The sequence below is a fragment of the Trichechus manatus genome, unplaced genomic scaffold (genome assembly GCF_000243295.1).
Source record: "Trichechus manatus latirostris isolate Lorelei unplaced genomic scaffold, TriManLat1.0 scaffold00150, whole genome shotgun sequence".
NCBI classification, from domain to species: Eukaryota; Metazoa; Chordata; class Mammalia; order Sirenia; family Trichechidae; genus Trichechus; species Trichechus manatus.
The window spans coordinates 4,425,400-4,437,537 of NW_004444086.1; the positions used below are offsets into that span (position 1 = coordinate 4,425,400).

Genomic DNA, 12,138 nt, shown 5'->3' on the forward strand with positions numbered 1-12,138 from the left:
AAAAAAAAAAAAAAAAAAATAACCTCAGAGTCCTCATTCCTATGGGGCCGTTTTCCACTCAGCTGCGCTCAGGTCCTAACAAGCTGATTACTATAATCAGTCGTCAATGAGATGCTGCCACACTCATCCGTAAACTGCTTACCTTGCCCTCCATGCAACCACATTAACAGTTCCAGCCAATATTCCCTGCAATCTTTTTTTTTGTTAGAAATGCATGACATAATCTTCTGGGAAGGCTGTACCAGTCTGACCTAGTTTATTTCTGAGACAAGAGCACAAGCTCTGGATTACATTCTTAGTAAGCACTTCCTTGCACCTATATCTCGTGTTAGTCTCACCACCACCACCTCCCTGGGAAATATACAGGAGAAGGGTTGTCTTAGTCACCTAGTACCACAAAGTACCACAAATTGTGTAGCTTTAAAAGACAGAAATGTATTGTCTCACCTTTCTGGAGGCTGGAAGTCTGAATGCAGGATACCAGCAGGGCCACGCTCTCTTGAAGGCTTTAGGGGAAGATCCTCCTTACCTCCCTCAGCTTCTGGGAGTCCCAAGCGTTCTGTGAGTTGTAGATGCATCTTTACATGGCTGTTTTTCCTCTGTCTCTCTGTACTTCTCCTCTTTTATAAGGACACCACTTAGATTGGAGTAGGGCCCACCCTATTCCACTCCTACAGCGTGACCTCATGTTAACAGATTAACATTTTCAAAGACCCTATTTTCAAACAAGATCACGTTCACAGGTGCCAGGGCTTAGCACTTCAACTTATCTTTTCTTGGGGTGACACAATTCAATCCATAACAAGGATCAGACCATTTTATACATGACAGAAGTGAGGCTCAGGGTGTACAATTAGCCTGTCCAAGATCACTGTCCATGAGAGGTGGATCCAGGACCAAAACCCATGTTCCTAAGAGTAGGGCTTTGTCCATCAGAAACACATAGCCCCTGGGACAGTCTGGTTGGGACACCAGTCTGACTTTGAATGTGGGTCCTGGGAAGATAGGGCTGTTTATTCAGCCCATGACTGCTTGCTTCAAGCTTCATCAGTCCAACTGTGGTCTCCTTTGCTCCCCAAGCCCCGATGCCAGTCCTGAGGTCTCAGTCATTTGCTTATTGAAAAGATCCTGCAAAGTCTGGTCTGTCCCGTGTCAGTGGCGGAAGACCTGTCCCAGAGACCCTCAGCTGTGAATGGAGGCTTCTCTTCTTACTGCCACCTTAATCACTCTGTGGAATAAAAGTCCCCCAAACCTAGCTCCCCTGCAGTTCCAGTTCCCGTACCTGAAAGCGGAGAGGATGATGCTGGCTGAGCTCCCTGGGGCCTGTGAGGAAAATCCATCTTGTAATATGAGCTGATTGAACCGCTTTCCCTGAGCAAACCAAGATACCATTTACATAGAAGGTGCTAGTGTGGTGTGCAAGGAGGGGTTCGTGTGTGTGTGTGTGTGTGTGTGTGTGTGTGTGTGTGTGTGTGTGTGTGTGTGTGTTTTCTTTGTTTTTGTGTGTGCTTTAGGTGGAAGTTTACAGTGCAAATTACTTTCTCATTAAAAAGTTTATACACAAATTTTTTGTGACATTGTTTGCAATCCCTGTATTGTGTCAGCACTCTTCCCCTATTCCCTCTCCACCCCAGGTTCCCTGTGTCCATTCGTCCAGTTTTCTTGTCCCTTCCTTTGCGTCTTTGCTTTTTGGCAGGTGTTGCCCATTTGGTCTCATATACTTGATTGAACTAAGAAGCACGTTCCTCACATGTGTTATTGTTTGTTTTAGAAGCCTATCTAGTCTTTGGCTGGTGGCACAGCGGTTAAGAGCTACAGCTGCTAACAAAAAGGTTGGCGGTTCGAATCCACCAGCTACTCCTGGGAAACACTATGGGGCAGCTCTACTCATAGGGTCTCTATGAATTGAAATCCACTTGACAACAACGAGTTTTTGGCTTTTAATCTTTGGCTGAAAGGTGGACTTCAGGAGTGGCTTCAGTTCTGAGTTAGCCGGGTGTCTAGGGGCCATTGTTTTGGGGTTCCTCCAGTCTCTTTCAGACCAGTAAGGATGGTCTTTTTATGTGTGTGAGTTTTGATGTTGTTTTACATTTTTCTCCTGCTCTGTTCGGGACCCTTTATTGTGATCCCCGTCAGAGTAGTAGGTGGTGGTAGCCAGGCACCATCTAGTTCTTCTGGGCTCAGGCTGGTGGAGGTGGTGGTTCATGTGGTCCATTAGACCTTTGGACTAATATTGTCCTTGTGTCTTTAGTTTTCTTCATTCTTCTTTGCTCCAGGCGGGACGGGGCCAATAGATGTATCTTAGATGGCCACTCACAAGCTTTTAAGACCCCAGATGCTACTCATCAAAGTAGGATGTAGAACGTTTTCTTTATGAATTGTTATGCCAATTGACCTAGATGTCCCCTGAGACCATCGTCCCCAGCCCTCAGACCCAGTAACTCAGTCCCTCGAGGTGTTTGGATGTGTCTAGGAAGCTTCTGTAACTCTGCCTTGGTCAAGCTGTGCTGATTTCCCCTATATTGTGTGTTGTCTTTCCCGTCACCAAAGTTGTGACTTGTTTACTATCTAGTCAGTGGTTTCCCCTCCCCACCCTTCCTCTCCCTCGTAACCATCATAGATAGTTTTCTTCTGACTGTAAACCTTTTCTTGGGCATTTATGATAGTGGTCTCATACAGTATCTGTCCTTTTGTGACTGACTTATTTCACTCAGTATAATGCCCTCCAGATTCTTCCATGTTGTGAGATGTTTCACAGAGTCATCATTGTTCTTTGTCTTTGCATAGTATTCCAATTTATGTATGTACCATAATTTGTTTATCCATTCACCTCTTGTTGGGAGCTTAGGTTGTTTCCATATTTTTGCTATTGTAAGTAATGCTGCAATGAACAAGGTTGTGCATATGTCTATTTGTGTGATGGGTCTTATTTCTGTAGGATATATTTCTAGGAGTGGAATTGCTGAATTGTATGGTATTCCTATTTTTAGCTTTTTAAAGAAGTGCCGTATCTTTTTCCATATTGGTTGTACCATTTAACATTCCCACCAGCTGTGCATAAGAGTTCCAATCTCCCCACAACCTCTCCAACATTTTTTATTTCCTTTTTTTAAAAAATTTGTGCCAGTAATGTCCGGGTGAGATGGTATCTCATGTAGTTTTGATTTTCACTTCTCTAATGGCTAACAATCTCAAGCATTTCCTCATATGTCTCTTAGCCACCTGAATGTCTTCTTTGGTGAAGTGTCTGCTCATATCCTTTCCCATTTTTATTTATTTATTTATTTATTTTTTAAATATTTTATTGTACTTCAGGTGAAGGCTTACAGAACAAATAGTTTCTCATGAAACAGTAGTACACATGTTGTTTTATGACATTGGTTAACAACCCCACAACACATTAACCCTCTAAATTCTCAACCTTTTTTATTTTTTTGGTGAAAATACACATAGCCAAAGATACACCATTTCAAAAATTTCTACATACACAGTTCAGTGACATTGACTACGCTCTTCCAATTGTGCTGTTATTCTCACTTAAGATGAAGGCCTTTCCCCATTTTTTTAAAAAAAATTCTCATTCAAAATTTATACTCATATTGTTTTGTGACATTGGTTGCAATCCCTACAATGTGACAGCACACTCCCCGTTTCTACCCCGGGTTCCCTGTTTTTACTGGTCCAGTTCCTGTCCCTACCTGCCTTCTCATCCTGCTTTTGGAGAAGAGTTACCCATTTGGTCTCGTATATTTGATTGAACTAAGAAACACTTAGCTCCTCATGTGTGGTATTTTTTGTTTTATAGGCCTGTCTAATCTTTGTCTGAAAAGTGGGTTTCAGGAATGGTTTCAGTTCTGGGTTAGCAGAGTGTCCCGGGGCCATAGTTTCAGGGGTCTCTCCAGTCTGTTAGACCAGTAAATCTGGTCTTTTTATGTGGATTTGAATTCTGATCTACATTTTTCTCCTGCTCTGTCTGGGTGTCTCTGTTGTGATTCCTGTCAGAGCTGTTGTTGGTGGTAGCCAGGCACCATCTAGTTCTTCTGGTCTCAGGTTGGTGGAGTCTCTGGTTCATGTGGTACTTTAGGCCTTTGGGCTAGTATTTTCCTTGTGTCTTTCGTTTTCTTCATTCTCCTTTGTTCCAGGTGGCTTTGCTCATTTTTTAATCAGCTTATTTGTCTTTTTGTTATTGAGGTGTTGAAATATTCTATAGATTTTAGATATTAGACCCTTGTTAGATATGTCGTAGGCAAAAATTTTTTTCCAGTCTGTAGTTTCTCTTTTTACACTTCTGGTGAAGTCTTTTGATGAACATAAGCATTTAATTTTTAGGAGCTCCCACTTGTCTAGTTTATCTTCTGATGTTAGTGCATTGTTATTTATGGTTTGTGGAGGAGCTTTTTTAAACCTTTTTCTTTTTTAAGATTAAAGACCAGAATGGTCAGATACACAATAACAAAATGCTGCAACAGAATCTGAATTAAAAGACCCAATTTAAGGTTATTGGAGCTGGTCTGGAGTCCTTGAGTGGTACAAATGGTTAATGTTCATGGCTGGTAACTTAAAGGTTAGAGGCTCAAATCCACCCAGAGGTGCCTTGGAAGAATGGCCTGGTAGTCCACTTCTGAAAAATCAACCATTGAAAACCCTATGGAGCACAGTTCTACTCTGACACACCAACTTGATGGCACCTGGTGGTGGTGGCGCTACTCTGACTCACAGCAAAGGGAAACGTTTTGTCTCATAGGTATCCCTTCTCGGTAGGGGGTTTCTAAAGTCTCCAGTCCTCCTCAGCCTTATTTCTTCCAAGGTTCTTTTTTTCCTTTCAAAGCAAAACCTTTAAAGATTACTGAAAAAATGACAACATCAAAGTTGAGTATATTGAAGAAAATATAAATTACAGAAGAAATTTATATAGAAGAAAAAATAAACTACAAGGACCCTAGACTCTGGATTAAATGCAGTTCTCCATGACAACTGTCTTAGTCATCTAGTGCTGCTATAACAGAAATACCACAAGTGGATGGTTTTAACCAAGGTAATTTATTTCCTCACAGTTCAAGTAGGCTAAAAGTCCAAATTCAGGGCATCAACTCCAGGGGAAGGCTTTTTCTCTCCGTTGGCCTTCTTCTCTCCTGGACTAGGAGCTTCTCTGCACAGGGACCCCGGTCCAAAGGACGTGCTCTACTCCTGGCACTGCTGTCTTGATGGTATGAGGTTCCCCACTCTCTGCTTGCTTCCCTTTCATCTCTTCAGAGATAAAAGGTGGTGCAGGCCACATCCCAGGGAAACTCCCTTTACATTGGATGTGACCTGGGTAAAGGTGGTATTACAATCCCACCCTAACCCTCTTTAACATAAAATTACAATCACAAAATGGAGGCCAACCACACAATGCTGGGAATCACGGCCCAACCAAATTGATACACACATTTTTTGGGGGATGTAATTCAAACCATGACAACAACTAATTAGCGTTGAGGGCTTTTAGGTCACAATCATACTTTACAAGCAATAAAGATGAACACTTGAAGTCTTGATGTCTCAAAGGGAACTTTTTATGACTAACTGCAGCAAGAACGATATGGAGACAATGTGGACTAGAGCTTACACCTCAACAATGGAAAAGCATCTGTATTCTTATGGATGTTCCTAACTTTTGTATGTACCTGACAAGATTTTCTAAATGGTGGCACCCCTCATAAATTTACCTTACAACAAACCTATAACAACTCTTCCTTTTCCCCCCGTTTCCCTTTCCTCATAGCTGCTGATCAGGAAGCCCACAGTCCTTGATTTTAGACATGATTATGATGAATCAGTAGCTCTCGAAGTGATTCCCACTCACGTCGACCCCATGTGTGTCAGAGTAGAGCTGTGCTGCATACAGTTTCCACTGGCTGATTTTTTGGAAGCAGCGGGCCAGACCTTTCTTCCAAGGCACCTCTGGGTGGATTCCAACCTCCAAACTCTTGGTTAGCAGCTGAGCATGTTAACTGTAACACCTAAAGACTGTAGCCAGAGGTAAATCAGAAAATAGAGAACATAATACAAGAACAGAGAAAACTAGAGATTTTTATATTAAAGAATGTGAAGTTTATAATTGTTTCACCCTCACAGAATGAATGAATGAATAAACTCAAGCAAAAAGAACACTGGATATTAAACTTTGCCTGGGTTATTTTCCAGGAATGTCACATCCTGAATCCTGTTTAGCTTTCTTAAAACATGTTCTCTAACCTCTAGCCCACTGCTGTCGAGTTGATTCCGACTCATAGTGACTCCGTAGGGTTTCCAAGGTTGTAAATCTTTACAGAAGCAGACTGTCACATCTTTCTCCAGCGGAGCTTCTGGTGGTTTTGAACTGCCGAACTTTTGGTTTGCAGTCAGGCACTTTAAGCACCGTACAACCAGGGCTCCTTTCTCTAACCTCTAGGGACCACCTATTCCAGAAAGCCTGCCCTGATTTCCCACCCACATCCAACCCTCCTCTGAGTTCCTTGGACTTCACCTGGCCTCCTCCTGGGGCACTGGTTACTATTTGTTGTATATTATGATCAGTTGGATCCTTATTTTGCACCCTGCATTAACAGTGATAACTACCATATATACAGTACTTACAGTTTGCTGATTCGTTTCACATCTCTAACGATAACAATTAACATTTATTGTTGTAACCTGGAGCCCTGGTAGCACAGAGCTCAGGCGCTCGGCTGCTAACCAAAAGGTCTGTGGTTCAAACCCACCAGCTGCTCCATGGGAGATCTGCTTCCGTAAGGATTACAGCCTTGGAAACCCCACAGGGCAGTTCTATTGTCCTATAAAGTCACTATGGGTTGGAATTGACTCTACAGCAAAGGGTTTTTTGGGTATTGTTGTGACCATGGACCAAGGGACTTTACTTGGAAAAATCTCATGTCCTACCTACACAATCCTGTGGTGTGCCCCACGTGGCCGACTTTTCAGAAGAAAGCTCCAGGCCTTTCTTCCAAGGTGCCTCTGGGTGGGTTTGAACCACCAATCTTTCAGTCAGTAGTCAACTACTTAACCATTTGTGCTACCCAGGGGCTCCTCCTAGTCCCTTCCTTCAATTCTCTTCAATTAACCCTTTGAGTTGCCACCTGTCTCTTACAGTGACAGTCTGCCCACTGCATCACAATGCAGCCTGTCCCACTGCACAGCAGCAATCTGTGCCCCCGTGGCTCCTACCTTTTGGTTTTTAACGCCCCCTCTTGAACAACCAAGAACTTCCAGAGGATTCAGAGACAGGCAGATCTAACTTCAGGTGCATATTTTTAATGTAGTCCGGTGTAAGGACAAGGTAATGGATCTTATTTTTCCCAGATTGTTACCCGGTTTTAGCAATAGCATTTACTGAGGGATCTGCCCTTTCCCCATTGATGTGAAAAGTACCTTGTTCTGAACCCAAGTGCACACAGGGATTAAGCGCATTTCTGGACTCTGCTTGTTGGTGGCACCAGCTCTTGATACCACAGACTGACGCTTGAACATCCTGTGGGGATGGCCCCCCTATTTTCTCTCCCCGAGTTCTTTAGCCTGTTTTTCTATAGGAACTAGAGAAGTAGTCTGACTAGACACGAAGGGGAAAAATACTTTTTATTGGGATCACATTTATAGACATCCTTATGATGTCTTCCTACCCTAGAATAGGGTATGTCTTCCACCATAAATTTGGAGGCTTGGGAATTCATTATTTTTTCCGTCATCTAAATGCATGTTACTGCTTACATTTCAAAGAGAAAGGTCACAAGTCGTGGTGGTGCAAGGGTTAAACACGTGGCTGCTAACGGAGCAGCTGGCGACTGAAACTCACCCAGTGGCTCTGTGAGAGAAAGGCCTGGGGATCTGCTCCGTAAAGATTACAGCCTAGAAAACCCTATGGGGCAATTCTACTATCACGTTGCTATGAGTTGAAATCAACTCGACAGCACTCAACCACCACCACAAAGGCCGTCTAGCACCCTAGAACTTAAGAACGAGATGGGATGCAGGTATCATCTGGTCCAACATTTTCCATTTACAAATGAAGAAATGGGCCCAGAGAAGGGGGTGGTGTGGCCCAGGTCCCGCAGTAACGGGAATAGGATTCAGGTATCCCGGCCTGTCTCTGGGGCTCCTTTCTCCACTACGTGGTGGCTGTGACAACCTAGGTTCCTGAACCATCTCCCTCCGGAGGCCTCAGGCTGGTGAAGGAGATCCCTAAATCCATGAGGGCCCTACGCAGCATTCTGCCTCCCCACCTCTGGGCCCCATCACACAAAGTCAGTGATCCACAACGAAGAGAAAAGATATTTAATGATTTCTCAGACTAATCTCTTAAAGCGCTCAAAAGTGTTTTCACAAGTGCAAGGGGAAGGATTGTTCTCAGCCAACATTTACCAGTGATTCCGACACACGCAAAAAAACTCCAGAGCACGGTGCTTTATACTTACTTTTAATTTCTGCACTGAAAAGGAAAAGGAAGGTGAAAACGATGACAGATCAGTTAGTTGGCCCTTAATCTTTGCTCTTGGGGAAAAGAGGGGAAAGGCGGCAGGAAAACACCAAAGCATGAGTGAGAGTGGATGCAGACGTCTCTGTCCCACTAACAGCGGCCGACGACCTGGAGACGGTGCTGCCAACACGCGGGCTTGTAAACACCGACCGTTAACAGTCAGACACGTTAAAAAACAAAACAAAACAAAAACCACAATTCCATTCTTAAAATCAAGCACAAAAACTGACAATGAAATACACCCCAGGTTTGTGTGTGCCCCGTGTGACTGGAAGAAGGCTTTCTGGAGGCAAAACCACGGCAACAAAAACACCCAGAAACACAGATTTCCGGGTGTGTGGAACTACAAACAACATTCACTCTTCCTCGGCCCAGCAACGTTCTGCAGGTAGAAAGTGGGGAGGCATGGCTCTCTCATCTGTGCTCCTCCCTCGTTACAGAACAGGAGCCGCAGGCTCGGGGTCTCATGAGGCTGCTGCCTCTGGAATGTTCAACACGCTGAACGCTCTGCTGGGCGGTTAGGTTTTAGTTATGCTCCACACGTGGTTTAAGCGCTCATTTTATTTTTCATGTGCAAACTGTTACTGTCTAAAGCTTTCAGGACATGTACAGATATGGACACCCTGTAGAGACGAGGATCTCGCTTGTTATGGCCCTCCTCCCTGAGGCGGGGCGGGGGTGGGGCGTGTTACAGAAACATCGAGAGAAAGAACACGTTCTGCTGCAGTGAAGTTCTAGTCCCTGATCCGGTCGGTCCGAGGGGGTGGGCCTCAGTAGGTGATTGTCCACTCTTTGACGGAGGCGTCGTGGGAGGTTGTGACCAGCGTGTGCTCGTCCAGCCAGGCCAGGCTGCTGACGTGGTGTAGCCTGTGTGCATCTGGGAAGAAAAGGGCTTGGTTTTAAGGAAAACCCAACTTAGCATCTACGTATACCTCACGCGCTAGGAGGATGGAACCTCCTGTGCCTGAAGCACCAACAGGATCCCAAGAAACAGACCCTCTTTCCCTCCTGCAGAAGGCTGACTCACAGCGACCCCATGTGTTACAGAGTAGAACTGCTCCATAGGGTTTTCTTGGCTGTAATCTTCATGGAAGCAGACAGCCAGGCTTTTCTTCTATGGTGCCATTGGTGGGTCCACACTGCCAACCTTTACATTATTGCCGATCGGAAACCACTTACGCCACTAAGGGTCTGCCTTGCCCCCCAAGGGGTGAAAATCTATTTGCTTTTATGTACAGAGTAACAATATATGTATAACACGCAGATACACAGCATATCTGTGGTACTATCGTGGGACAGTGATTAGGAAAAAAACATCTAAAAAGGTGATAATGAATAAAAGGGGGAGGATGTGTCTGAGCTATGAGTCACTAACACTTCCCTCTGTGAGGGCTGCACCTCGGTGACCACTCACAATTCCAACAGACAACGCTGACGCTGCCTGTGCATTTGCTCTTTCCTCTGTGGCCTGCCCCTTTCGGAGCCTCCCAGGAGGGGGGGGACCCTGCTCACGTTCTGCTTCCCTGCCCCTTGCCCCAAGCTGCACACGGGCCAGGGCTCGAAGGCTGCAGCTCATCTGGCCAGACTCAGTCCCAAGACCCCAGCACAGCCCACAGCCTGATGCCAGGAGCCCAACTGGGGGCGGCAAGTGGGTGCTGATGCGGGGTAGCCCCAAAGAGCGGCAGGGCCCAAGCTGGTGGGACCAGTGGGGCTGGAGTGTCCATCCACACCACCAGGCCAACTCCTGACCTTAATGTGGAGAATTCACCTGTGTGCACAAAATAGCCTGATGCTCGCGTTGATGGGCATTGGGTCACCTGCGACTCCCCCTCCCCGAGCAGACAAGGACTTGGACCCGGAAATGGTGTGCCAGTTCCTGAGCTGTTCTCTACCTTGCCAGCTCCCTCTGCTATCTTTCTTGGTCTACTTCCTCTGTGACCTGACTTGACTCTCACTCCACGGCTGTGCGTTTCCTTACAGACCCGGAAGGTGGCGTCTGCACCTCCTGCCTCCCCTGCCTGCTGCCTGGTGAGTGCCCAGATGCAGCTTCATGGTGTCCCCCTCAGCCTACCCAGGGCTTGGGAAAAATATCTAGGGGGTGGGCTCAGAGTTACTTTTAAACAAGAGAAAGCTCAGGAGCCCACTTATGTTGAAAACAAAGGAGACTACCTGCTGTGTAGAAAATGGAGTGAAGACTGGAGGGGAGCGAGGCTGCCTGTGGAGTCCAGTGGAGTCCAGCCAGGGGCTCGGGCAGGATTCGAGGCGGGGAGAGGACCTGCGAACCACCTCGGAGCTGTGCAGTCCTGGGTGGCAGCCACTAGTCCCACATGACAACAGATTCTTGAAATGGGGCTAGTGCCACACGTGGAAATGAGACTAGGCTGGATCAGATAAAATATATTATCAAAAATACTTCCCCGTTTCTATTTACTTGTTAAAATGTGGCTGCTAGAAATTTCTACAGTGCATGAGCAGCTTGCATTCTACTCCTGGACACTGCTGCCTGAGATGGAGGTGGGGGGAGGGACAGGAAGGAGATGTCAACAGTGCCCCCCTTACTCAGCACACAGTATCCTATGCAGGAAGCTGCCTGCTCTCTCATGGGGAACACACAGGCCCCCAGGTCACCTGCGCACACCTACCATGACCTAGCAGAGCACCTGGTGTTGGCCGGAAAGGAGGGGGAGCCCTGCCTCTACCAGGACCACCGTGCAGAAGCTCAGAGGGATACTTGGTGCCCAGGAACCCTGCCTAGGGAGGCTGAGGCGCGGCACGGAATCACCTTGGATCTTGACTCTGGTCTCGGGATCACTCAGGGTCCAGACGTACACCATCATGTCCATGCCACCAGAGGCAAAGTGCTCGTTGTCCGGGGACCAAGCCAGGCAGACGATCTTCGCATGGTGTCCGTAGAAAACATTGTTCTCCTAGTTTGAGGTTGAAGAGAGAGAAGGGTAGGCTGGGGCTCAGGCCAGAGTTCCCACATTCACCCCATGTAGCCGTCACAGCCACAATGGGAACAGGCACTCACTGAGCGTGTACACTACGCCAGGGAACACTGGGGGCCTCACTGACCCTCTGCCAAACCCAGGAGGCAAGAGAGGTGCAGTCCAGGCCCCTGGAGCCCCTCCATCACACATGGCTCATGCAGAGCTCCCCGAGCCCTTGGTCTAGTGAGGCCACAGGCAGAAACACTTGCTAAGAAACGTAGGAGAGCAGCATCAGGAGCGTGTGACCATGAGGCTGGCCTGCCTCCCCCAGGGTCCTCCCTGGGTGGGCAGGCCGAACCCATCTGTGCATCTGGGTGGAGCCCGCTGAGGGTCTGGCGAGATGCATCCCCGGGAGCCACAGGCTTCGTCCGTGACCATCCTGGGAATGCCCCCACCAGCACCCTGTACAATGGGACTTGAAGCACGTCGCCCAGGGGGTAGGTGTGGAGAAGCAACACTTTTCCTAACACAAAACGTTTCTTCTTCAAAGCTATCTTGTCCTCGCTCCCCACCTTTTTTAAATCCCTGGAGATGGTCAACCTGGACAGGATTTTCTTTTTCAGGTTTGTCTAGTTCATGCTTTGCTGCTCTACCCATGTGGAGTACTTAAGCCTGCCATGCCACATGGCGACTTGA

The 12,138-nt window shown here is 46.7% G+C and overlaps 1 protein-coding gene across 1 annotated transcript in view; it reads right to left on the reverse strand.

Annotated features, from left to right (window-relative positions):
* Positions 1 to 8,436: 8,436 nt before the first annotated feature.
* The window catches only part of WDR1 (WD repeat domain 1), a 51,942-nt gene continuing 48,240 nt past the window's right edge, over positions 8,437 to 12,138 (reverse strand). Inside the window, exons 13-14 of the mRNA XM_023740228.1 lie at positions 11,295 to 11,439; positions 8,437 to 9,389 (exon numbers count right to left, since the gene is read on the reverse strand). Coding sequence (XP_023595996.1) covers positions 9,283 to 9,389; positions 11,295 to 11,439 — 252 coding nt within the window. The 3' untranslated portion in view covers positions 8,437 to 9,282. The remainder of the gene's footprint in view (positions 9,390 to 11,294; positions 11,440 to 12,138) is intronic.